This window comes from Chrysemys picta, chromosome 4 (genome assembly GCF_011386835.1).
Source record: "Chrysemys picta bellii isolate R12L10 chromosome 4, ASM1138683v2, whole genome shotgun sequence".
NCBI lineage: Eukaryota > Metazoa > Chordata > Testudines > Emydidae > Chrysemys > Chrysemys picta.
The window spans coordinates 12,659,724-12,686,529 of NC_088794.1; the positions used below are offsets into that span (position 1 = coordinate 12,659,724).

At 47.0% G+C, this 26,806-nt stretch overlaps 2 protein-coding genes across 10 annotated transcripts in view; both read left to right on the forward strand.

Moving 5' to 3' along the window:
- Window positions 1–15,331, forward strand: part of DENND2C (DENN domain containing 2C) — a 51,428-nt gene extending 36,097 nt beyond the window's left edge. For 8 of the 9 annotated variants that reach the window (XM_005294923.4, XM_024108273.3, XM_065591400.1 and 5 more), the window contains 12 exons: window positions 624–811; window positions 5,189–5,298; window positions 5,892–5,961; window positions 6,433–6,510; window positions 7,386–7,526; window positions 7,927–8,075; window positions 8,662–8,839; window positions 9,182–9,223; window positions 11,485–11,590; window positions 12,851–13,090; window positions 13,224–13,310; window positions 13,792–15,331. In XM_005294923.4, the coding sequence (XP_005294980.2) occupies window positions 624–811; window positions 5,189–5,298; window positions 5,892–5,961; window positions 6,433–6,510; window positions 7,386–7,526; window positions 7,927–8,075; window positions 8,662–8,839; window positions 9,182–9,223; window positions 11,485–11,590; window positions 12,851–13,090; window positions 13,224–13,310; window positions 13,792–13,823 (1,421 nt within the window). In that variant the 3' untranslated portion in view covers window positions 13,824–15,331. The remainder of the gene's footprint in view (window positions 1–623; window positions 812–5,188; window positions 5,299–5,891; window positions 5,962–6,432; window positions 6,511–7,385; window positions 7,527–7,926; window positions 8,076–8,661; window positions 8,840–9,181; window positions 9,224–11,484; window positions 11,591–12,850; window positions 13,091–13,223; window positions 13,311–13,791) is intronic. The other variant, XM_065591403.1, reaches the window with a different exon arrangement.
- A 1,063-nt stretch (window positions 15,332–16,394) lies between these two features.
- Window positions 16,395–25,722, forward strand: BCAS2 (BCAS2 pre-mRNA processing factor). The gene is made up of 7 exons (XM_005294919.5): window positions 16,395–16,581; window positions 19,432–19,524; window positions 19,776–19,846; window positions 20,903–21,064; window positions 23,136–23,186; window positions 24,486–24,566; window positions 25,310–25,722. The coding sequence occupies exons 1-7, from the start codon at window positions 16,489–16,491 to the stop codon at window positions 25,434–25,436; spliced, it is 678 nt and encodes a 225-aa protein (XP_005294976.1). The 5' UTR covers window positions 16,395–16,488; the 3' UTR covers window positions 25,437–25,722.
- The last annotated feature ends 1,084 nt before the right edge of the window (window positions 25,723–26,806 follow it).

Below are 26,806 nucleotides of genomic sequence, written 5' to 3' on the forward strand. Positions count from 1 at the left end.
GTGATGCTGCGTGGGACAGGCTGGATGGGGTGGAGGGGAGGGGATGGATTCTGCCTCAGTTTTGAATTCCCTTACTGCTAAAGTTGCCACTCTTATGATGTAATTGCCTGAAGTGTGGCAGCATTATGGAGATTACCCCCCCACACCCACCCACACACACGCCCCATTGACAGAAGGAGGCCCCTTCTCACAGTCTTCCCCATCAGCAGCCTTGTTAGCACTCAGACACATGAGTTCCTCCGTGCTGCTAGAGGTTAGGGGGGAGTCTCTGGGACGTGACAAAAAAACGAGCCTATAGAGGAGTTGAAGGTGTTGGGCTTCTGATAAAATCCACCAGGCAAAGGGGCTGGGGACATTACTGTGTGTCTCTGGGTGCTTTGTGCTTGTGGGAGCTGAGCTGGGGTGTCCTGCTCTGGGAAGGAGGCACTAGGCTCAGTGTTGGCACCTGACATCCATTCCAGCTCTGCCACTCACCTGCCGTGTGACCTTGGGCAAGTCCCTTCACCTCTTCACTTGTGAAATGCAAATAATGAGACTTCCCCTTGTTTAAACACTTTGAGAGCCTCAGATGATCACTGTTACAGCCCCAGCCTCCTGTCACTGAATTGGTCCTTATCTCTCAGGTCACCACAAACGCCTGCTGCAAGTACAGTTGACCTCCAAGAGGAACCCGCACTATCAGACCCTGGAGCGGGATCTGATTGAATTCCAGGAGCAGCAGCTGTTTGAGCTTTTTGTGGTGGTGTCCCTGCAGAAGAAGCAGTCGGAGACGACGTACACCCCACAGGTCATACAGCAGTTCCCCAGCAAGGTGGGTGCCGCGCAGATGCCCAGTCCCATCAGCTTCACTTTATCTGCTGAATTATTTTTCCCTCCCAGCATTTCCCTCCTCCCTGGCTCTGTGCAGATGAGCACAGCCAGGATGTCCAGTAGTTAGGGTTCTAACCACCTGGGTTCAACTTCTGGCTCTGCCACAGACACTCTGAGTAAGTCACCCATCCTCTCTCTCATTTTCCCGGTGACAGCACTTCCCTACCTCACAGGGGTGTTGGGAGGAAAACACAGTAAAGACTGGGATGCTTGGGGCACTATATTAATGGGACAGTAAACAGATACATTTCTCCTGCAAAGGGTGAATTTCTTCATCATTTATATGACCAGAAGGGACCATTGTGATCATCTGGTCTGACGTCCTGTGTAACACAGGCCCCAGGCCTTCCCTGAATTAACTCCTGTTTGAACTAGGGCACATCTCTTAAAAAATAAAATAAAAAAAATAAAAAATAAAAAAATCCAATTTTAATTTAAAAATTCCAGAGATGAGAATCCACTACCACAACCCTTGGTAAATTGTTCCAATGGTTAATTACTCTCATGGTTAAAATTTTGCACCTAATTTCAAGTCTGAATTTGTCTAGCTTCAAATTGAGGCCATTGGATCTTGTTATACCTTTGTCTGTTAGCCCTCTATTATTGAATTTGTTACCCGGATAGATACTTGCAGACTGAACAAGTCACGTAACCTCTTTGTTAAGCTCAGTAGGTTGAGGTCCTTGACTCTTTCATTATATGGCATACTTTCCAATCTTTTAATCATTCTCGTGGCTCTTCTCCGAACCTTCTCCAATTGATCAACATCCTCCTTGAGCTGTGGGCACCAGAACTGGACACACTATTCCAGCAGCGGTCACACCAGTGCCAAATACAGAGGTAAAATAACCTCTCTAGATTTCTATTCAAGATTTTCCTGTTGGGTTTTTTTTTTTTTTTTTACATCCAAGAATTCTATTAGCCCTTTTGGCCATGGTGTCGCACTGAGCGCTCATGTTCAGCTGATTATTCACATAACCCCAAGTCCTTTTCACAATGCGCAGCCAGCCGGTGCTGCTTCCCAGGAGAGAGTCCCCCAGTCTGTAAGTATGGCCTGCCTTCTTTGTTCCCAGAGGTATGACTTGACATTTGGCCATATTAAAATGCATATGACTTCAAGATTTTCATGGGGAAAACGTCCTCTCCTGTGACACTTGCCCTGCTACGCACAAAGAGGGAGTGGCACCACCAGTCCTTGATTCTTACTGAGCCTGCAGTGTTTGAACCCGTTGTTTGCTCTGGAGCCTCTCGGAAGTGAGGAGTTTTTTCTCTTCTCTCTGGTCTCCTGAAGGGTGCTGGTAGAAAGTGATCTAAATGCTGGTCCGAAGAGACCGTTTTACTCCAGTTGTTAACCTTGCTGCTTTAAATCCTGTACATGCAGGCAGCTGTTCCTTCCCCCTTTTGAGTGTGGTGCTAGAGCCAGGAGAACAGCAGGGTCCAGCATGTAGTGAGACCGTGTGTCACTTGGAGCAGTTATTAAACCTGTTCTGGCTTTCACATGAGAAGGGGTAGAGCTGCTGTGCAGAGCCCTAAAGTGCCCAGGCAGCAGTTAACTTGGGCCTGTCCTCTGCTGCACTATAAACAGTAATTTACCAAGTTCCTTTTGTAATAGGGATACAGCTGGGTTTGTGTTGTGGCAGGCTGTATTCTGCTTCCCAGCACATGGCTTGAGACGCATTTCCACAGAGTGCTCGGATACTAACCCAGTGTGCTGGATGTGTCAGAAACCCACAAAGAACCTAGTGTTAGTGGGACAATCACCCCTAGAATCTGGTATCGTGGGTGGGATTGGCAGGGAGTAGAAGCACATGGTAAAACTCTTTTGCAATTGCTTAGTGCTGAGAGAGAATCAAGCCCAGGAGGGGGTTGGGTTTCCTCTGAAGTCATTTGAACTGAAAAGGTTGCTGCTGAGCCCTTTTATGAAATGAGAACTGCTCTCCCCACTCCATGATGGCAGGGCTGGAAGAGATTATTTGTTTTTACTTCTTGTGGAAGGTGCTCAGATACCAGTGACAGGGACCTTCTCAAAGCCTGGGCAGACAATAACATCTGAAAACTCCATTCCGTGTAGGACCGTGGAGCAAACTACAATTCACCTCCCTATAGATCTCACATTTATCACTCTTCTCACTCCTTGCAGTTCTGGTCACACCAGGGCTAGTGTGAGGGATCTCTGAGGCTGCCCTTTGCTATGCATTTGGGTCTGAACATGCAGAATGAAAGCCTTGCTGTAGTCGATGAGTTTGCTTATGGCTCTGTAGCTGGCATAGTTGGTCTCGGTTTTGTTCAGTTTGCTTTATGCGGCTTGTCATCTTGATATTTGGGGAAAAAGAGAATGAAACCCCATGGAATCTAGTCACTGTTTCCTATGCGGCGTGAGTCAACACATCCCTCCTTGTCTGTGTATCAACAGCAGCCAGGATGAGGTCAGTCCAGCTTTGGCTCTACAGTTGCATTTCCTCTCCTCTCCTGTGGGCTGCCTCAGCAGTGCACCACAAGATACTGTGGATTTTCAAGTTTCCAGAAAAGAAGTCTCCCTGGTTCTTGCAAAAAGAAAAAAGTTATTGTTGGGAATTAGCGTGCCCTTTCTGTAGGGGGTGCAGTCATTCCTCCATTCTGGGAGGGTAACTGGGGCGGCAAGGGAACCTACTGCGTCCAGAGCTCCAAGTGTTTGACATGCCGTTGAGAGGATTATGGTTAAACGGACTCGGTGACTCACAAAACACGGAAAGGAACACTGCCAGTCCCAGAGATCAGTCTGTTCAACAGGGTGAAAATGAGCGGAGCTGATAAACTCCCAATATTGAAAGGCAGTGAAAATGTGGTTTGAGTGAGTTCTTCCTCCCTGTGACCATCAGAGCCTTTGCGGAGGGGCAGAGCATCTTCCTTCCCTACTGCACCTCCTCAGTGGATCAATTCCAGTCTGCACCACATGGCTGTTGGCCTGGTTTTATAATGATACTGACAAAACTAATGATTTTCTCAATGTCTGTTTACTCTTTGCCTGATTTAGAATATTTTGTTGAATGTAACCAGATTTACACAGGAGGGTCTTTCATGCTGGGATTCATGAGGAAATATCATACCAGTAATTAGGGAGCACTGATTATACCTTGGGTGCTGTGATTACAGATGAGTCTTGACTCTAAAAATAGCATTGCTCCCAAGTAATCTGCCTGTCCCCCTCTTCCATGGGCTGTCTGGGGCCAGCAAAACTCCTGTGCAACGGGCATCCTTTGGAGGCCAGCCATGTTACCTTTCTAACCTGTCTCATCTTGTGACACTTGAAGTGATGTTGAAGTTCCAATTGAACTGTGTAGTGATTGAAAGCGTGACTCCCAAATATGACTTGCATTCCTTGGAAAAGACCATATGTTTTTCTGTCTCTGATGTTTCCCATAAATGGTTGAATCCCTTACTCCAAATGCAGCTGAGTCAGTGGTCCCACAGGGACTAAATGAATCCCACTCTGTCCTTCCTGAGCAGTTCTGAAGGTGGAGGTGCTCCTGTTCTCTCTGAGGGACTTTGTCTCTGGCTGAATGGAGGTAACTGCAGAACCTGATGTCAAAGAATTTGTGCCCTTCTCATCTCTTAATGATGCACGAAACCTTGCTCCCTTCCCTCCCTTTGTAACAGACCATAGAAGGGATGTACTCTCCTTACTGTGCAAGCTGGGATCTCCACCTATTACAGACACACAAGTGTAACCTTGAGAAGATATTTCTGTTATGTTAGTGAGGTTTTTACCCACGAAAGCTTATGCGCAAAGAAATCTGTTAGTCTTTAAGGTGCCACCAGACTCCTTGTTGTTGTTTTTTCTCAAGAGGACTGAATGGGACAGTCTCACCCTGCAGTGATCACTAGGGGGAGCTCTCCCAGCTTTATTACATTATAAGCTGGGAAATGTCGCTAAGCTATATCCTCAGCTAAACCTATTCGGCACAGGATGTAGCAAAAAGTCTGTTCCGTTTGAAACGTGGGACCAGGAATTAGCTTTTCTCTTTGGGGAGCTGAGCATCAGCACTGTGTAATGATACAGAAGTGTGTACCAGACCAGAAAGAGACCTGGGCTGAATCTGTTGTCAAGGCTGAACCGGGGCTCTGTGCTTTGAGCTGCATGGAGCGGTATAAGAAGCTGGGAATTTGGTGTAGCCAGAGTATATTCTCCTGCAGTCCCTACATCAGGCTTTTGGGGGTTGATGCACACAAGCCCCTGCTGCAGGGTGGAGACAATGCCTATTACAGTGAATGCTGCCGCCATTGTTCTGTGATCCTGGGAGAGCTGCCCTGTATAACAGCCATGTGTCATCTTTCCCAGCCCGAGCATCCCTTCAGGCAGTCAAAGGATACCGAGGAGAGGCTAAAGGTCATCCCCAAGTTCTGCTTTCCAGATCCCAAAGCCTGGCTTCCAACATCAGAGCTCAAAAGGTAAAGGCTTGTGTTGTGAATAGATACTGGTTTCTGGGTTCCCACTGAAGTAACTGAGAGAGACGTGGTGCCAGTGCTGGGTGTGTAGGCATCTGCCAGCCTCTCTGGCAAAGCCCAGGTGGCTGTAGCTGAATCAGGATGAAATGGAAGAGAGAGGCCAAGGGAAGGAGAACTTGCTGGAGGTTTTGATCCCATAATCTAGAGTGTTAGGGGAGGATGAGGTGCAGGGGTGGTCCCCTTCACCCCATGCAGAGTCTGCAGCACTGTCTCGGGGTTAGTTCCTGCCCGCATTGGCTGCTGCTATTGGTGCTCGGCAGAGTGGAGGAGCTTGGAGATGGCATCCTGATGAGGAATCTTCTGCAGCCTACAGGCATCCCGTCCCCCTATGTGTGGGAGGGAAGGAATCCGAAGCCAGGGAGCAGCTTTCTAGGTCTCCCACATTGAGATCAAAGGGCTGCAGATGGGGTGTGGGGTGTTGCACTTGTTCCACATTACGTCAGCCCCCGACTGACCTGCTCCCCTGTGGGTCCCCCTCCTCCACCGTCAGTGAACTGCATGGTGAGTCTGACTCTGACTGTTCTTGGGCTCCCCAGTGAAACCTTTTCCTTCGTGCTGACAGGCGAGGATGGCAGCCGCTGGTTCGGTTACTGCAAGAAGCTCTTGGTAAGCCGCTGTTTGTGAGACATGCTGCCATAGAGAGGGTCCACACTGATGGGGGTGGAGGGTTTTGCGGTCCAGCTAGGACCTAGATCAGCAGCAGCTTGTTGGCTAGGTGTGAGCTACATTGCTCTTAATGCCGGTTCTGGGGTTACCAGCCCTCTGACAGAGGGTGGAGCAGCAGTGCAGAGGGAAGGTGTGTGGTGTTGTCCATACCCCATGGCACACAATGCCTAGAATGAAGTGGGGGTGTGTGTGTGGGCGCAAGAGCCAGTTCTTGGGACTCCTTACTCACTTTGAGTTTCTAATTGAGTGCAGAGGGATTTGCACCGAAAAGCACTCGGTGTGAAATCCAGTCACATGGGCTGAATACGTTGGGAGGCTTCAATATCACTCAAGCGCTGGCATGGGCATTCGCTGCCTTGCTTCCCTTGCTCTGCTCCAGGTGTAACTCTCTGCATTCCCCTTGCCTTGTAGCCAGAAGGGAAAGGGAAGCGGCTCCCAGAGGTGTACTGCATGGTGAGCCGCCTGGGCTGTTTCAACCTCTTCTCCAAGGTGAGTGAGCAGCCTACCCCACGCGCTACAACCTGTCGCATTGGAGTCAGACCTGTGCCTCTCAAAATGCCTTTCTGATAGCTTGAGAGCTCCAGGAAATAGCTGAGCTGTTGTAGTACAGCCTCTAATAGCATTGCTGCATCTGACAATAGTAACCTTGACCCAGGGCAGGTTGGTTCCCTGCTGCATGTTATCTAGTGCTTTGTCTAGCCCAGTTTAAATGACTCTAGCACTTGGGAGACCATTCCACAGCCAAATCCCCTTCAATCTCAGGAAAAGGTTCCTAATGCCAAGCCTTAGTGTCTCTTCTCTTCATGTCATCTCCTCATTCCTACTTACATGCCCATGGGGTGTGCAAATATCAGTTAGCTGCCATGTCAGTGATTCTATTCTGACTGGTTTCACAGCTCTGTAACTAAATATCTGACCACTATATGCTTGTCTGGGAGGAATCCGAGATTCTGAAGAGGGGTAAAAGGGATGTCTCAAAACTGAAGTCAGTGGGAGCTGAAGGTACTTGACACTGCTGGAAATCAACCCATTCAATTCCAACAGCAGTTTTATTCCTGAAGTGGGCATGTCCCTCCTATGATGGGAGTTCTCAGCAATGTAATGAGATTTATTGACCATGCTGGGGCCCACAGAGCCAGTTCCTTGCTTCCATTCATGGTATCACCAGCTGATTTTTAACCTTGTCCACTCCCTATTTGTCTTTTGGTGTCCCTATGTGACACATCTGTGCAGGAGCCCTCCCCAAGGTGCGAGTCAAGGTGTAAATCTGGATTAGAGCCCTGATTATTGGAGCAGCAGTTTGTGGTCATGCATCTAGGGATATATTTCACCCCTAGTCCTCACCAGAGGTTGTTTTCCTGCAGATTCTGGATGAGGTAGAGAAGAGGAGAGAGATGTCCCCAGCCTTGGTGTATCCATTCATGCGCAGTGTCATGGAGGCCCCTTTCCCTGCTCCCGGACGCACAATCACTGTGAAGAGCTTCCTGCCAGGAGCAGGAAATGAGGTAACTGTGAAACCAGGACTTGGCTGCAGATCTGGGTTGCTATCTGTATAAGGTGACCGTGTGTGCCTGGTATAGTGGTGCTTGACCAGTTCGCTGTTGTGTTGTGCAGTGCTGGCTGTAGATTTCTCAAAGTGAGGATTGTTTCTTTCTATGCTGCCAAGAATGTTAAACTACAATAGAAATGACTCTTGAGACTTTTATAGAGAAGGGGTGAGCTCAGTACCTTGCACCACTCTCCAAGGGTGAGACGGAGCATAGGACACTTTGGAGCTTTGCATCCCACTTTTTGTAGAGCATCCATTGTTTCATTTTCAGACACATTTCCAAATTCCCAGGTCTGTCTCTACATTGCAGTCTCGCTGGGCATCTCTGACTCCTTGCATCTCTGCTCTGTTTTCAGGTAATTGAACTCTGCCGTCCATTGGACTCCCGGCTGGAACACGTGGATTTCGAGCGCTTGTTTAAGTGCCTTAGCGTCTGCCACCTGATCCAGGTGTGTGCCTCTCTCCTGCTGGAAAGGAGGGTGATCTTTGTTGCGGACAATCTGAGGTGAGAAATGAGTCACACATCTTGCTTTAAGGTCAGTGTTTCCTTCTGCTTCTGTGCCCTTTTTCCTGAACAAATTAATGTTTTATATTTCTTTGAAACAGTTGCCTTTTAAGAGCTTCCTGGCGTCCTGTGTGTGCTAAGAGCTTAAGAGTGCACAAGTTGCCCAAGGCTCTAGGCATGTGGATGTAGGATCTTCAGGCTGCCCTGGGCCCCATGGACAGTCAGTCAAGACTGTTTTAATTCTGCACGTGAAAATTTAACCTGAGTTTTAACTGCAAACCTGTTAAAAGCTAGATCAGAAGTTGAGTCTAAATGGTGCACTTCAAAAGGAGACACGAGAGCATTTAGCATGTGACCTAACAAGACTGACTTTGTCAGCTGTGTGCTGCTGCTGTTCCCAGCTCCCTTTGAAGATCAGGATGTGAATAAGTGACAGTGTAAATGGAGACCTTAGGCTCCTTCTCAGTTCTGGTGTGAATGAATTAAGTTTTCCCTGAGTACTGGGCACTTGTCACTTAACTCTGTAGCTGGGATCTGACCATTTAATGTGCTGACAATTCATTAGGTGGTTTTTCTCTCCCTCTAGCACCTTGTCTAAATGTGGCCATGCTGTGGTAGCAACACTTTACCCCTTCACCTGGCAACACACCTACATTCCTGTTCTACCAGCATCCATGATCGATATTGTCTGCTCTCCAACCCCATTCCTTATTGGCATTCTTTCTTGCTCCTTACCGCAGCTGCAGGATCTGCCCATAGAAGAGGTGAGACTTGGGGATGTTACAGAGGAAATGCAAGGACTAGTTCAGATGCTGCTGGCCTGCCAACCATGTGGGAGGAATTCTGTGGATTGTTTTATTTTGCAAACATACTAAATTCTCCCTAATATGATGCACACAGAATCTGTCGGTGACTTGCCAGCCACTTATCGATGTTCCACAGGCTTTTATTTTCTAAATTCCTTAATTTTCACTGATTTGAAAGGCTGGATACGTTTGTGTAAAATGTGTGGCTTACGTGGTGCTGTGACTGGTGCTTTTCTCTCTATAGCTGCATAGTTCAGCTAGGCATAATAATGATTAATGTGTCTGCTCCTCTTTCCCTAGGTACTGATTGTTGATCTTTGTGCTGACAGCTTTCTGCAACAGGTGAGTGAAATAACCTTTCTGATGGCTGCCCAGCATGTAGGACAAAGAGTCACTCCATAGGGCATCACAGGATAAATATGTGCAAGAAACCCAACCAAGTACCAGCCCAAACAGACCTAGATCTGCAGGGCTCAAAGGATAGGACAAAGTGGTGCCTTCCTTCTGATTCTCTGTTAGAGGGAGATGGTACTGGCCTGCAAGTTCCAGAGTTTGCATGGCATACATGACCCTCAATCAAGGTACTACTTACTTGGCTTATGCTTAGGACTGGCCCAGATATCTGTAAGTGCTTTCTCGGTGGAGTAAGAACACTAGGCTTCCGTGTTGCTTTGACCTCACTCTGGCCTTCTGTTCAAGGTAAGGCAGCTCAGATTCTGATGTGGAATGAGATGGTCGGGCATTGTAAGGTTGGAAACTGAGGCACGAGTCCACTCAATTTAGGCTTAATCAGTTTTTCCCTTTATAAATTTTCAAACACAATATTGTTAGTTCTAATTTTTTATCATATATATGTATAAAAAACAGACAGTCAACAGAAAAGACGGAACAGGTAGGAGCCCATGCTACCGATTTCCAAGGTACCAGGAAGCTCTTATACACTTCATGATGGTCATCTCAATTTCTGGACTGGTGTTCTCCAGCTTGAGCCTTCATTCACTTGGTTTCTTATATCTTTACACATTACGTTTTCATTGGCTTTCCTTCAATCAACACTATTTAACATCCTATATAGCCAGTTATACATTTACCCAAACTTTCATAATTTTTTTTGTTTTCCATTCTGTTATAAATCATTAACAGTACATCAGCATTAAACTAACAAAATGTAACCCTTTATTTTCTACCATTCAGCAATTTTCTTCATAGTTTAATATTACAATTAAGTATATATGAATCATCCTAAATTATTCATTAACATAACCTTTACTTTTTACTTGAGTAGGAAAGTTATGGGGAACAACATGATCTTAATATCAGCATATTATCTTTTTTCCAAGCATGAGTTTTCAGGGGACTTTTTGCTTATAGTTTAGCATCACACTTTTAAGTCATTAAAAAGCCTTGTCAGTAATTTTGCCAGTTGCATTTTGAGGTGCTTTATTCCGTTTAGGGCCTAGAGATATTTGTTTCCCAACAGTTTTCCTGCCTGTGTTTTGGCCTCCCTTCTATTCTGGGCATTTGTTCTCCACAAGGTTTCTATCCTTGTTGTCTAGTCAGTTAGTTTCCTAGATTTGGTTTTTTTGAAAAAACACTACTGCTCACTTGATTTTATGCTAGTCTCAAATATTCTCTATTGTTTGAAAAATGCTTTGAGATCCTCAAATGAGAGTTGCTGTATATACATGGTAGAGTATTGTTTAGCGTGTGTGTAACAATTCCCTAGGTAGAAATAAAGCATTATGATTTGGGACTAGTGGTCATAGTGCATTCTCTCAGCTGTTTGTTAATTTTAGAATGCTGGATATTCCACTTGATTATAGTTCCTTTTCAAATAATATCACTTCACTAGCACTTCACACTTTAGTGCCATACAAATTTGGCTAAGCATTTTGACACCCCAGGAGGCAACTCTGTATTATCCCCAAAAGAAGGGGAAACTGAGGCAGGGAGGTTTAAGTAACTTTCCTGATCTCAGTTATACTTGGTTCACAGGACAATATTTCCCATTTTTTCTTTGACTTAGGTTTATAAAGTCCTACAGAGACTATAAATGTCCTTGCGGAAGCAATTCCATTTCCATTATGGTACTGATATGATCTTATTGCCTTTTTTCCCCCGTTGAGAATTCTCTCTTTGACTCACTGTTCTACTTTGCATTGCAGCCAGCACATGGATTCTGATAGACACAGGTATTAAAGGATCAGTGCCTCACCAAGACTGACCTTTTAATTTGCTCTTTCTCCACAATAAATTTTGTTTGGTGTTTTATCATGGGCATGTTCAGAGTTTGGATCTGCATACTGGGTGTGTCAGACGTGAAAGTCTCGTTTTGTATCGAGTATCTGTAATATGGGAATTTGAATTTAGCTGCTTCAAGAATCTGGTTTAAATGTTTATATTTGCTTGTCATGTTTTCATTTCTGTGGCCACAAGGCACACATTCTATGCTGTCAATACATGTGGACACCATTCCATAGAGTAACTCCGATATGATCACTTAAACTAGCATGTCACCAGCATCCCTTTCTCTCTTCGTCGTGGACAGTCTGTCTTGATGTGAGATGTAATACATGTGCCATAAGAGCCATCTCTTTGTTTAGGTATCAGACGAGGATGAGATCCTACCTCATAAACTCCAGGCCGCGCTTGTACAGATTTTGGAGGAACGAAATGAAATTTTGTCCCAGGAGCAGATTTACGCACAAGGTGATTGTATCAAAGTGTTTGCCTATATGGAAGCCTGAAAGATTTTCTCTGGCCGAGATGAGAAAACCTGCAAATTAAAGATAAATGGTGGAAAGTGGCTGGGGCCACATGCTAACAAGTTATTTCCATGTGATCTCACTGAGAAGCTTTTCTATTTGGGTGGATTATAAAAAGGCAGAATGAGAAATGCAGTGCCCTAGATTTGCCTGATCCACGTGAGAGAGCGCCTGTTCTCTTGGTAGTATTTTTGAGTTTGTTTCAGAGTAGCAGCCGTGTTAGTCTGTATCCGCAAAAAGAAGAACAGGAGTACTTGTGGCACCTTAGAGACTAACAAATTTATTAGAGCATAAGCTTTCGTGGACTACAGTCCTTGTGGCACCTTGTGGTTTACAGGTATCTAAAAGGGTGTCATGAGGAGGAGGGAGAGAACTTGTTCACCTTAGCCTCTAAGGATAGAACCAGAAACAATGGGTTTAAACTGCAGCAAGGGAGGTCTAGGTTGGACATTAGGAAAAAGTTCCTAACTGTCAGGGTGGTTAAACACTGGAATAAATTGCCTAGGGAGGTTGTGGAATCTCCGTCTCTGGAGATATTTAAGAGTAGGTTAGATAAATGTCTATCAGGGATGGTCTAGACAGTATTTGGTCCTGCCATGCGGGCAGGGGACTGGACTCGATGACCTCTCGAGGTCCCTTCCAGTCCTATAATCTATGATTCTATGATTCTTAGAGACTAACAAATTTATTAGAGCATAAGCTTTCGTGGACTACAGTCCACGAAAGCTTATGCTCTAATAAATTTGTTAGTCTCTAAGGTGCCACAAGTACTCCTGTTCTTCTTTTTGAGTTTGTGTAATCCTTATACTCAAGGCACATCAATAGGGTCTCTTCATTAAACAGAGATGAGAGAGTTTCTGTACTTCAGAGTGTAGTCTGACACCGTTATGTGCAGAATCAGAGTTTTATACAGTAGCTTTTAAACTTGCTTATCTCAAAAGTGTTTTGCAAAGCAGTGAATCATTCCAGGCAAGTTTATCAGCAGGTCTGTACTAAGCAATCACTCAAATTAAGTTCTGATACCAATTTGTGTGTCTGGTGCAATTCCTATATGTTACCCCCATCACAATGGTGGTGACCCATCTAGCCCTATTCAGACAGAAGGATGGCTGTTACTCGGCTGGGCTTTTAGGAGGAGTGAAGGAGATATTCTCCCAGGAGACTGCTGCTGTGTGAAATAATGACTTTTGTGTCCTCTTGGTAGGTGATGTAACTCTGAACTCCCTGGTCTCTGAGGCCTTTGTACAGTTCTTTGTGGAGATTGTAGGACATTACTCCTTGCACATGAATGTCACAGAGAAAGGAGAGCGGGTGTTCCAGCGAGAGCCATTTCGAAAGTCCCACACCTCCCGCAATGTGCGTCATTTCCTGGACCTGTTCATGGAAACACAGATGTTTGCAGGATTCATACAGGATCGGGAACTCCGTAAGAGTGGGGTCAAAGGTGAGACCTGCAAAAGTTTGTGCCTGCAAGATGGGGCTCGAATAGATTATGCTTTTTGTTATCAGTGGTGTGGCTTGTTCCATTTCTTTGCACATTGCATCTCAAGTGGCTAAATGATGTTTTTCTTCCCTAGGCCTGTTTGAGGTCCGTGCCTTGGAGTATTTAGAGACCATTCCGGAGACTGAACCAAGCGGGATGAACAAAATTCTTCGCAGTCTGGGTAAATGTTTGGTTTTGTTGTTGGCCAGGTCAGTTGAGACTGCATATAAAGGTATCCACTGAGCAGGTAGAATGTGGCCAAAAGGGGAGCACATTTTCTACCTTGCATAGTCTTTTACTTTTCTCGGGTGCTGCTAATTCCCCAGAATACTCAAAATGAGCTGTAATTAATTTCTTTACAAATCTATCCCCTGCCAGTGCCACTTGGTACTTCTCAACATGCATGTTGAGAAATCTTTGGCTAAAATGAATGGTGTTAGCCCCATACCTGAAGACATAAAACAGAGCCAGATGAAGCATTTGGGAACAATCCTGCATTGGCTGAGAATTAACTGAAGAGCCTTAAGTCATTTCCATCTCAGACTGTGATTCTGTTGGCCAAGATGGTTTACATGGCTTTGAAACTTAAGACATTCTGTTTAATTAATTTCTGATTCTGGGGCCTTTTCAGATTCTAATTTGTCTTGTCCTTTTCTCTGTAGGAAGTAAAATGAAATTTCTTCAAAGGAAGTGAAAACACGGGTGCTGAAACACTGATGAAGAGGGATGTAGTCATCACTGGGACACAAAGGAATTTTGCATACAAATGCTGCCGCCTTGTCCAAATTGTGTGTCAGATGTACTTACTGAGATGCAGCTCAGTCCATGGAAAGCTCAAATACGGGGAGAAAATGGAAACAAAAAGAGTACAATCCATCAACTTCCTATGCCTGGTTTCACTGGAGTGTTGTGGAGGCAACTGGAAATGGCTGCAGCTGGAGAACTTGATGCTGGATACGCTAATCACCTCATCCCCACTGATGGGGAATTTTAAAGGGGAGCTTTTTCTCTTTGTGAAGCTTCAGACTCCATATTTTTGCTGCTTGGCCTGCTGAGCCATTCTTTAGGAAAAGTTTTTTGTTTGGTTAAAACCAATTCCGCATTTAAGGACTGAATGTAATCATGAGACAGGGCTGTTGGTCATGCTGGGTCCAGGGAATGGGCTGTGCAAATACTGGCGTACACAGCGGGTTCACAGGGCTGCCTCAGGAGCTGGAAAGATTGCTCTGGCTGCTGTTCAGTTCCCTTTTGCCGTCTTTCCTTCGAGTGCACTGCCCTATGCATGGTGTATGGTTTTGATAGCACCTAGCCATATTCTTTGTTGGTTGGTCTGAACTCAGAAATAGCTTCTCATTCAATGTAATTTGTACTTCCTAGCTGTTTATCACAAAGCTTTACATTTTTGAAAACCAAGTGAAAATGTCAGCTTATTTTCTGCTGATTTGTCCTATATTCTGATTTCATACTGCCCAGTGCTCCTCACCCTGCAAACAGACACAGGGAATATGCTTGTCCTTTACCTTATTACATATACTTAACTGCTATAAGTTTGGTCTGGGTGACTTCCACAAAACGGAACTGCAATTTTTTGTGATAAAATGGCATCTCTGCATAGGGAGCCCTATTAATTCTTTAAATGTTGGCATTAAAATAAACTGTTTAATGTTGAATTGGTGCAGATGACAGGAAAGTAGCTCAAGGATGCAGATGCTGAGCCAGATCTTTTAAAAAAGGATTTTAAAAACAAATCCTTTCTTCCTCTAAACTTTCTCTCTAGCTGCTTTGTTCCTTTATCATGGAATTAAAAAGTTGGACAAATAAGATTTCTTCCTTTCCTCACCCTCTCAAAACACAGCTATCTTCGTTCTCTGCTGTTGATAAATGTGGATTCCTCACCATCTGTTGTGGGGGAAGAATAGATACAGTACGTGATAGTAATTCAGTCCCATGATGGTTTGAACAGTTTACAGTAGCTGCCTGGGTTTATTTTATATATTTATGCCAGTTATTTATACAAAGTAATTAATGCTGTTGCCCTATTATGTTTAACCAATTAATCAAACCATTCTCTGGGTCTTTGTGGGCCACTGCCTGCAGCTCGAGGCTGGTTTCTGATGGAGTTCTGTCCCATAAACAGATGTTTACATGTAACTGAAACAGACTGACTGAATGCTGAGTGTGTGTAATATACAGTGACTCCAAGCGTGAAGTGAAAAGTCTTCTCTGGTGCGTCAACTTAAGGGCTATGAGAAAGTACTAGCTCTGGGTGGAGGAGCTGGCACATGGAATTCATGAACTAGATTGACATAGCCATCTAGCAGTGATCAATTCCTGATACAGGATTATAAACAGAACAAGCTCATCTTCCTCAGAAGGTTGTCTACATCTGAAAACAGCTGCCTTATAAGCTGGCTGGAGGCTAGAGTCTTTTTCTTTCTCTCCTCAACTAGAAGCCAGGACTTGAGATAAGTTAGTTGTGTGCATGGCTGAATAGTAGCAGTCCCTATAAAGCCTGGTAGTAGAGTTCAGAGCTGAAGCAGAGGCTTCAAGCATCTCCCATGCCTGGCTGCTATTTGTTTTGACAAGAAACTTTAGATGTGTTAACTCACTTTTTTCCAATTCTGTTTTAAAGAAAACCAAAAGATTTAATGTCAGAGCTAGTTCTTGGACAAGCTCATTTTTTATTAAATCTAAGCCAAAGTGTTCAGTTCCAAAATGTGACCATACTTTAAACCTATTAAAACAAGTGCCTTTGGGGCCCATGTGGACTTGTTACTGTGGCCTTTTGGGTAACGGCGAGCCCAGTGTATGCTCATCATGCAGGCGCTATAGCAGGGAGGTTGGTTCTAAATGGAGGCTACAGCCACCTGCATCTTGTCAGTCATCCTGCCTCATCCTCAGGCCAGTGGCATGGGGGTGGGTAAAGCGAGGGTGGTGGCTGCACCCTGGGACCCATGTCCCTTCAGGAACTTTGTGAATGGGGCCTTTCCGCACAGCTGCCTAGCGTGGCTAAAGCCCTCAGCGTGGGGCCTGCGGTGCTCCCTCAGCTGTCCGCAGCCCCTCGCTGAGGGAGGGCCGGGAACGGCCCCTGCATGGGCCGGGCTGGGGCAGCAACGCTCCCCAGCGCCCCGAGGGCGGCTCTTCAATTCCCGGCCTCTGAGGAGACCCCACGTGCGAGGGGCGTGGCCACGCGGGAAGTGGCGGGATGAGGCGCTCCAGGTTGCGCGTGCGCGTTGGGCAGCTACGGAGCGCGTGTCTCTGCGCCTGCGCGCCGAGGGCAAGGGGCTGGCGCAGGCGCGAAGAGGGTAGTGGCGTGGGGGCACCGCGCAGGCGCGGCGGAGCGCGCGGTCATTGCTGCCATGTCGGGTCCGGGGCTGGTGGCCGGGGAGGTAGCGGTGGATGCGCTGCCCTACTTCGACCAGGGCTACGAGGCGCCAGGCGTACGAGAGGCGGTGAGTGCTGGGCCCCGCCCCCTGGGGTACACTGCCGGTGTCGTGGGTGTACGGGGGGTGGTTACGTACGTGTGTGTGTGTGTGTGTGTGTGTGTGTGTGTGTGTGTGTACTGGGGGGGAGGGGGAATCATGTGTGTACGGGGGAGCGGTACCGGGGGGGGGGGAGAGGAGAATTATGTGTGTACGGGGGAGCGGTACTGGGGGGCGGGGAGAGGATGGTGTGTGTACGGGGGAGCGGTACTGGGGGGGGGGAGGGATGATGATGTGTGTACGGGGGAGCGGTACCTGGGGGGGGGAGGGATGATGATGTGTGTACGGGGGAGCGGTACCGGGGGGGGGGGGGATGATGATGTGTGTACGGGGGAGTGGTACCTGGGGGGGGGGAGGGATGATGATGTGTGTACGGGGGAGCGGTACCGGGGGGGGGGGAGGGATGATGATGTGTGTACGGGGGAGCGGTACCTGGGGGGAGAGGATGATGATGTGTGTACGGGGGAGCGGTACCTGGGGGGGTGGGGGAGAGGATGATGATGTGTGTACGGGGGAGCGGTACCTGGGGTGGGGGAGAGGATGATGATGTGTGTACGGGGGAGCGGTACCTGGGGGGGTGGGGAGAGGAGGATGATGTGTGTACGGGGGAGCGGTACCTGCGGGGGTGGGGAGAGGAGGATGATGTGTGTACGGGGGAGCGGTACCGGGGGGGGGCAGGGAGAGGATGATGATGTGTGTACGGGGGAGCGGTACCTGGGGGGGGAGGGGGAATGATGTGTGTACGGGGGAGCGGTACCTGGGGGGGTGGGGGAGAGGATGATGATGTGTGTACGGGGGAGCGGTACCTGGGGTGGGGGAGAGGATGATGATGTGTGTACGGGGGAGCGGTACCTGCGGGGGTGGGGAGAGGAGGATGATGTGTGTACGGGGGAGCGGTACCGGGGGGGGGCAGGGAGAGGATGATGATGTGTGTACGGGGGAGCGGTACCGGGGGGGGGCAGGGAGAGGATGATGATGTGTGTACGGGGGAGCGGTACCGGGGGGGGGGAGGGAGGGATGATGATGTGTGTACGGGGGAGCGGTACGGGGGGGGGGAGGAGAGGATGATGATGATGTGTGTACGGGGGAGCGGTACGGGGGCGGGGGGGGGGATGATGATGATGTGTGTACGGGGGAGCGGTACCTTGGGGCGGGGGGAGAGGATGATGATGTGTGTACGGGGGAGCGGTACCGGGGGGGGGGGGGAATGATGATGTGTGTACGGGGGAGCGGTACCTGGGGGGGGGGAGGGATGATGATGTGTGTACGGGGGAGCGGTACCTGGGGGGGGGAGGGATGATGATGTGTGTACGGGGGAGCGGTACCGGGGGGGGGGGGGAAGAGGATGATGATGATGTGTGTACGGGGGAGCGGTACCTTGGGGCGGGGGGAGAGGATGATGATGTGTGTACGGGGGAGCGGTACCGGGGGGGGGGGGAGAGGATGATGATGATGTGTGTACGCGGGAGCGGTGCCGGGGGGGAGAGGATGATGATGTGTGTACGGGGGAGCGGTACCTGGGGGGCGGGGGGAGAGGATGATGATGTGTGTACGGGGGGAGCGGTACCGGGGGGGGGGCGGAGAGGAGGATGATGATGTGTGTACGGGGGAGCGGTACTGGGGGGGGAGGAGAGGATGATGATGATGTGTGTACGGGGGAGCGGTACTGGGGGGGAGAGGATGATGATGTGTGTACGGGGGAGCGGTACCTGGGGGGCGGGGGAGAGAGGATGATGATGATGTGTGTACGGGGGAGCGGTACTAGCGGGGGGGAGAGGATGATGATGATGATGATGTGTGTACGGGGGAGCGGTACCTGGGGGGCGGGGGAGAGAGGAGTATGATGATGTGTGTACGGGGGAGCGGTACCGGGGGGGGGGGGGGAGGGAGGGATGATGATGTGTGTACGGGGGAGCGGTACCTGGGGGGCGGGGGGAGAGGATGATGATGTGTGTACGGGGGGAGCGGTACCGGGGGGGGGAAGAGGATGATGATGATGATGTGTGTACGGGGGAGTGGTACTGGGGGGGGGGAAAGAGGATGATGATGATGTGTGTACGGGGGAGCGGTACCTGGGGGGGGGGATGATGATGTGTGTACGGGGGAGCGGTACCGGGGGGGGGGGAGAAGAGGATGATGATGATATGTGTACGGGGGAGCGGTACCGGGGGGGGTACCTGCAGTCTCACTCTCAAGGTGGGGGGCAGTGTTGCTCCCTGTCACGGTGGAAGGTGATTGGCCCAGGCCCTTCAGCACCTCCCCACGGGACTCTCCTCCCCAGGGTAGGAGCTGGGGCCAGGCCCAGGCCTGGACCTCTCACCCCCTCCCGGTTAGGGTGACCAGACAGTAGGTGTGAAAAATCAGGACGGGGGTGGGAGGTAATAGGAACCTATATAAGAAAAACACCCAAAAGCGGGATTGTCCTATAAAACCGGGACATCTGGTCACCCTATTCCCGGTTGTGCTCTGAGGCCCTACAGCGTGGCAAGCGTCTCCGCTTACCTTGTGGGCCTGGCCTGGCAGGACCCAGCAGCTGTGATGCAGAGGAGGGACCAATCGGTGGCGACACAGGGCCATAACCAGAACAGGGCAGTTGCCCTGTGCGCACAGCTGTGGGGACAGAGAAATGACAGGGACCCAGCAGCAGGGGGCGCAGGTGCCTATGGCTCAGTCTGATCTGCAGCTAGCAAGGAAAAATACTGGACATTTCTTTAAGTTTCAAAAATCCACGTGGACGGAAATCAGAGGACCACCAAAGAGCTCATGTCCAGGAAAACCCGGTACACTGACCCTGCTCTACTCTGCGCTCTTTCCCTCTAGGCTGCCGCCCTGGTGGAGGAGGAGACGCGACGCTACCGGCCCACTAAGAATTACCTCAGCTACCTGCCCACACCTGACTACAGCACCTTTGAGGTGAGCCAGGCAGGTGCCGTGGGTGGCCAGAGCCAAGCCCTGAAGTCTCCTGGTTACAGGCTCCTGCCAGGAGGCTGCTGCAGCACGAGGCCAGCTGTGCCCTCACTGTGGGGCTGGGGCGCAAAGAGAACTGCCACCATCAGTCACTGCGTGGCAGGGCTTCAGTCTCTCCTGCCCTCGGGGGTGGGAGCACTCTGGGTCTCTCCTTCCCCCTACTTGGCTGTGGGTAACTGTCTGCTCTGCACCAACAGACTGAAATTATGCGGAATGAGTTTGAGCGCCTGGCAGCCCGGCAGCCCATAGAGCTCCTCAGCATGAAAAGGTGAGTGAGAGTCCGCACAGGTGACTGCTGTGAGCTGAGTGGGAAAGGCCTGGTCTGGATGGAACCGTTCCAGACCCTGGCAGGCGTGCTCCTGCTGACGGAAGCAGTGTAATGCACGATTCTTAGGCCAGGTCTACAGTACAGACCCGTATCGGTATAACTAAGTCTCTCAGATCAGTGGTGTGAAAAATCCACACCCGTAAGCGACATGGTTATACCTACCTAATCCCCTGTGTTGACAGCGCCAGGTCGACGGGAGAGATTCTCCTATTGATACAGCTACTGCCTGTTGGGGAGATGGATTAATTAGGGGAAAAGCTCTCCTGTTGGCATAGGAGCGTCTTCACTTAAGTGCTACAGTGGCGCAGCTGTATCAGTGCAGCTGCGCCAAAGCAGCATTTTGAGTGTAGATCTGTCCTTATTTGTGCAACTGCTTTTAATAAGGCTTTGTTTTGTTGAAAATGTTGCAGCTTTATTTAGGGCTACCTTTCTTTAAAACACATAGTCACCTTTTCTAACAGGAGGGACAGAGAAGCCAAAATCACATCTTTTTTTTAGATGATGCAACCATGGAGCCTTAGACTCCTTGGCAAGTTCAAACAGCTTCAACCCCTCTTTATTGGAAACTCAGGATTGCCAGAGTGGGGAGAGATCCAGCCGAGACACACGATTGGCTGACCACCCTTAAGTTTCAGCAGATAACCTTTCCTGTTGTGTAGGTCAGCCCAGCTCTGTTAAATATACTGACAATTTGAAATGGGAACCTGCTGGTTTTTTTCCTAGCAGTAACATGCTGTATTTCACTCATTACATTTATTTTGACAAGTAGCTGCACGTTGCATTGTTTCTTACTAAATAAAAGTGGACAACAAGACTCCTTCCTCTATTTTCTCTATCTAGTTCTGAGATGATGGCTTTCTCTGCATTAGGTTTGACACTAGGTCAGTGTTTGTGCCTCTGAGCAAAATTGGTTCTAGAAGGTCTAAATGCAATGACCTTAATTGTAGTTGAGACATTGTGTTTAGAGACAAATTTTTCTGGTTGGCTTTATTTCAGGTATGAGCTGCCTGCTCCATCTTCGGGTCAGAAGAATGATATCACAGCCTGGCAAGAATGTGTTAATAACTCAATGGCTCAGCTGGAGCATCAGGCTGTTCGGATTGAGAATCTGGAGTTAATGTCTCAGCATGGCTGCAATGCTTGGAAAGTGTATAACGAGTAAGCAGTCCCTTCTTTTCTTCTGAAAATATTGGACAAAAGTGGTGTCAATTTTCAGTTCTCCAGGTGTTTTCCATATAACTTCTTCAGTTATAAACTAATTTGTGGAGCCCTTCCTGGGTGGTTTGCAGAATGGAGTATGTTAAAACCTAGGCAGAAGCAGGATTGAGGCATTTGCAGAGATTCTGAGAGAAGCTCTGAGTTCTACAGAATGAAAGAGGTTGGAGAATTCCTGGTAGATGTTTGTGTCCTTAACTGAAGTGTAAGGTGGGAAACTGAAGCATGAGTCCACCCAATTTATGCTGAGTCAGGTTTTGTCTTTGATTCTATCTGAAAATGTACAAATATTGTCACTTCTAGTTTCTGATCATATTTATGTGACAGATAACAAACAGATAAAATGGAACAGGTAGGGTCCCAAGTTACTGAGTTCCAGGAGAACAGGAAGCTCTTCTTCACTTCATGATGGTCATATCAATCTCTGGAAGATACTCTCCAACTTCAGTCCTTGTTCACTTTGTAATTTTTAATAATTTTCAACATCACATATGCATTCAATCAACATTAAGCACTGTATCTTACATAACACATACAATACACATGCACAAACTTTAATGTATGTAACTTATGTTGTCCACATTATCTTCGTGTCACCTTACTCCTGCTTTTCCCAATCCGGGGACTTTTTAGCATAGACTCATAGACTTTAAGGTCAGAAGGGACCATTATGATCATCTGGTCTGACCCCCTGCATGCTGCAGGCCATAAAACCGTCCCCACCCCTTCCCTGGACTCTGCTGCTGAAGTCCCCAATCCTGTTATTAGTGACTTCAATCGGCAGAGACCCTCCTGCTAGAGATCCCTGCCCCATGCTGCGGAGGAAGGCGAAAAACCTCCAGAGGCTCAGCCAATCTGCCCTGGAGGAAAATTCCTTCCCGACCCCAAATATGGTGATCAGCAAGACCCCGAGCATATAGGCAAGAGTCTCCATCCTGACCCCTTTTAGCCATTATGCTATTTACCTACCATTGCTTGGTTTTCCTTGACTACTATGTTTTACCATTAAACCATTCCCTCCATAAACTTATCTAACTTAATCTTAAAACCAGACAGGTCCCTCGCCCCCACCGTTTCCCTCGGAAGGCCGTTCCAATATTTCACCCCTCTGACGGTCAGAAACCTTCGTCTAATTTCTAGCCTGAACTTCCCCACGGCAAGTTTATATCTATTCGTTCTCGTATCCACGTTAGTTTTGCATGACGTTTTGTGTATTTTATTGTAATGATTAACTTTCTCTTGTCTGTGTCCTCCAACACAATACATTCTGTGAACAAAATAAAATGTCCTATCAGCTGTGAACATCATTTAAGCAAGTCTTCCTAAGAGAGAAATTGGCAAGACTCATGTCAAGCAAAGACTAGGCCAAAGCCTTAGCATAAGTGTTACACTGGTCTATCTAGCTCGTTCTCTATACATGGTCATAAACTATTAACATTAAACTAACAAAATGTCAACTTTTTTTAACATTCAGCAATTTTTCATCTTTGGATATTATAGTTCAATATGTGTGCGTCCTAAATTATTCATTAACCTTTATTTTTCTTATTTGAGTAGGAAAATTATGGGGAATAATGTGCTCCAATTTGAGCATATTCTTATCTTTCCAAATACAGGTTTCCAAGGGACGTTTTGCTCAAAGTTTAGCATCACGCTTGTAAACCAATAAAAAGCCTTGTCAGTAATTTTGCCTGTTGCGTTTTGAGGTGCATTTTTCAGCTTAGAGCCTTTGTGTTTAATTGTTCCCCAGCAGCAGGTCAACCCAAATCATGCAGGTTTACTGTAAAATGATTGTATAAGATACAGTGTGCCTCTTCAAGGTGAGGTGCAAATATCAGACATCTTGGCCTGGGTGGGGAGTATGACCATCGTGTTGTTCATATCATTTTGGAGAAATAAATGACACACCAATCTTTGTTTTTTTTCGCTTCCCTCTATTGATTGTATAGCGCTGAGTGAGCTGATAAATTCCATGTGTTCTCCTGTTTTTACACTTTTCATCTTTGCTTATTAGACACCTGGTTCATATGATCGAACAAGCTCAGAAAGAACTACAGAAATTGAGGTAAGTGCTGCCCTTTCTCATCCTTGTGTTCAAACTTGGAAGGAACTCTAAAGGGAATTCCCCAATAACAGGTATAGAAAGGCCTCCACTCAGCCCTAGGCTGCTGCCAGGGTTGTAGAGAAGAGGACCTGGTCATATTTCTTTTGGTTTTGTGCTGAAGCAGCAGGTGGTGAATTAGTCCATCATTTTTGGACAAACTCACTACAGTTCCACCTGTTTCCAATCCATACAAACTGTTTCTGCCTGGACCCCTACCCAGCAGTAGTGGATCCTCCTCGAAGAACAGCTACTGGTAATGGGCTCCGACGGCTTGGAGTTATTTTTGCCCAGAGCATTCCAATAGTTTTGGCAGGTCTATCTGGTGGCTAGTGTGAGGTTTGGCTTGTTGATTGCTTTGATCGGGGCTACAGTCTTGAATAGACAGCAAATGCAGATTGGTCACCAGTGGAGGGTGTAGGGAACAGGGGTGACCTGATCATGGCAGCTCATCCTGCTGAGATGGACTGGTGCATTCCGTACAAGCAGGAGCTTTTTCATGGATTATACCTTCAGACTCAGATACAGCAAATTACAGTAGTCCAGTCTGAAGGTGACAATCTCATGTAACACTGTGTGGATCCTTGTCAGAGGGAAGGGCGAAGTTGCCTAGCACACCATTTCTCACCACTGCCTGTTTTTCTTGGGCAATTTAGGATTAGTTTCTGAGATACAGCGAGTGTGGGAAGCAGGGGTGATAGGGCTCTTTGCTGGAGTTTGGGAAGTGTTCCAGAACAAACTTGGATATGCAATCTGGGTATTGAGACTGACAAAAGCAAGAACCTCATCAGTGTTCTAATTTTATTTAATACAAAATCTAAATGGTCTCTGTGTATCCAGCTCTTCCCAGCCTGTCTGGAGCCCCTTCCATCCAAAGATATCATTGTTGGCTTCATGAGAATGGTGCAGTTTAGTTTAAGCATCCTGATTTTTCTCAGACTGGACAAAACAGAACTCTGAGCTCAGACACTTCAACACTCTTTGCTCTTCCTGCCCTACTAGCATGTTTGAGTTTCATTTTACAGAATTTTATGTCCACAGTCCGCTTTCTCTTTAGACTTGATACTTAGGCTTAGTTTATATGCATGCCTGTGACTGAGCTCCATGCTTCTGGTGCTGTGCATTTGGGTATCCAGGATCCTTTCCAGTAGCTGAGTAAGGGAGTTGGGCTGCATTTCAAGCACAATAGCAAATGTTAAACTTCCAGGGCAGCAGAAAAAGTGAATGCAATTGTGTGGTTAAACAATTAACATTTTCTCCCAGGAAAAACATTCAAGATCTCAACTGGCAGCGAAAGAACATGCAGCTCACAGCTGGGTCTAAGCTACGAGAGATGGAGTCAACGTAAGTGTCTAAAATCTCCTTCTCTTAATCTAATTCTTCCCCAGATACACATTCAGCATGTTTTTTTTTTTCTCCCTCGGAGAGGATAGCCTATGACAGGCTTTTGGTGACCCAGTTAGATGCCTTCACAGGATTGGCATCACCTTGCGCATCTTTTATCAGTAACACTAGCTGCAGGTTATACACCTCTACCCCGATATAGCACTGTCCTCGGGAGCCAAAAAATCTTACCGCGTTATAGGTGAAACTGCGTTATATCGAACTTGCTTTGATCCGCTGAAGTCCGCAGCCCCGCCCCCCAGAGCACTGCTTTACTGTGTTATATCGTGTCGTGTTATATCGAGGTAGAGGTGTAGTTGTTTAACTGGGTAATTCAAGTGTGGCTGCTTGAAGCAGTGACTGAATGGGGAGGACAGAGGACACATTAGCAATTTGAAATCACCTACAGAACTTACTTTATTTCTAAAACTCTTAGTTTTCTAACTGACAGGAATCTGAATGCGTCAGGTTTTGCACATTGTGGTTTATCAAGTAAATAGAATGAACGTTCCATCACTTAGTCTGTTTAAATTGGTCATATGTAGTGGTTGAAGTTTATCAGATATTGAGGAACTATTTCCTTGTTTGTATCTAATGGATTGATCCAAGGGTGCAGCTACCTTCCTTTAATTATAGAAACAGTTATTGCTCTGAACAGTCTTAATTAGTATTTAAACTCTGGGTTTTTATATGTTCTGTTCCAGGTGGGTGTCTCTGGTCAGTAAAAACTATGAGATTGAGCGAACGATTGTGCAACTAGAAAACGAAATCTTACAAATTAAACAGCAGCATGGGGAGGCCAACAAGGAGAACATCGAGCAAGACTTCTGAGGTCTGACCCCTGCCATTCACTGCAGCACATTTGCAACTTTTTTTTGTGGAGAGGCCACGTGTCCTTAGGCTCTCTAATATCTGCATGTGTAATGAGATGGAAAACCATCATCAGTTCTCAGTTTCTTGTTTTAAAGACTAGGAGGAGATAGAGCAGATTCAGGAAAAAAAATCCTGCTCCATAGACTGAATGCACAAGGATTTCATGTGTGAATCAGTGGTTCTTAGAACCATATCTATTTGTTTTTGTATTTCTTATACCTGAAATAAACATTTTTCTAACTTTCTTTGGCTTCTGATAGCCGTAAACATCTGAGCATTGTCAGATACTAAACCTCATGCAGGTACCTTAAGCTTGTATGCATGCTTCATTTCATAAGAGCCATTAGAGGGCATGATATCATCAAGGCCATAGATGGAACAAGTTCTTTCTTGGGGCAAGGTTTTGAATTTATTGATGAGAGTGGCTTCATTGCTGTGGTTACTACCTCCATGACCTTTAGAAAGAGCTTTTGCTGGTCTTTGCAAAAGCTGCTGTTCGCATTTCCTGGCACTTCGGCTTGTCTGGCAGATCCAGGGTTTGCTGCTTTGCTCTCATTATTTCTCTTGTCTAGGCCATCTATCTTTTTCAGTGTATAAGGCACCTGTCCATAGTCCTAGGTGCAGTTTTTAAATTATGCCATAGGTCTTGCTGGAACTACCCAAAGGGCAAAATGCTGTCCAACATTTTTCAGCCACGTACGATAACATGGCATGGAAGGAAGAAATAACCCTGACTAGTGACAGTGCAAGAAAAGTTAACGTTAATAGTTTAGTGCAAGTCACTAGGCCATTCTGTAAGAGGAACTGGAGCTTGTATTTAATCCAAAGGAATGAATGGCCTTATTCTAATAGCAAGTGTGCATCACGGATTCAAACTGAATAGATTTTCCTTAGTAATAAACTGGATGCAGTTATGTGTAAAGCAAAAAGGGAAATATATTTGCTTCTTAACACTACAGTTAAAGCCTTTTAAAGAGATTAAAATTCTTGCCTTATTTATATTTGTATCATCCACACACTCCAGCATAATGGCTGGATCTTTGTTTGCCACGTGGATGATGATGTCAAATATAGCTGTCAGAATATTGCTTTCCTGCTGGAAGCCTGGTGTGATTTCTCTCCTACTGGCAGCCTGACCTTCTCTCCTGCTGGTAGCCTAGTGTGGTCCCCTGCTGCCTTCATCCTTTACTGCTGTGAATTGCTTCCTGTTGCCTCTTAATCTGCATGTCATCCCATTTCAAAACATAAACATAAAATCCAGCTACAGTGAATTAATATAAAATATCCATGTTGTTAGCTGCTTAAACCAAGATTTGAAATTAACAAGG

What these genes read in the sequence shown, in the direction of transcription:
- BCAS2 (XM_005294919.5), top strand. Translation starts at nt 16,489, where the DNA reads ATGTCGGGTCCGGGGCTGGTGGCCGGGGAGGTAGCGGTGGATGCGCTG. An exon ending in CGCCAGGCGTACGAGAGGCG is followed by an intron (nt 16,582 to 19,431) that starts GTGAGTGCTGGG and finishes CTTTCCCTCTAG; the next exon opens with GCTGCCGCCCTGGTGGAGGA. An exon ending in GCTTGGAAAGTGTATAACGA is followed by an intron (nt 21,065 to 23,135) that starts GTAAGCAGTCCC and finishes TTTGCTTATTAG; the next exon opens with ACACCTGGTTCATATGATCG.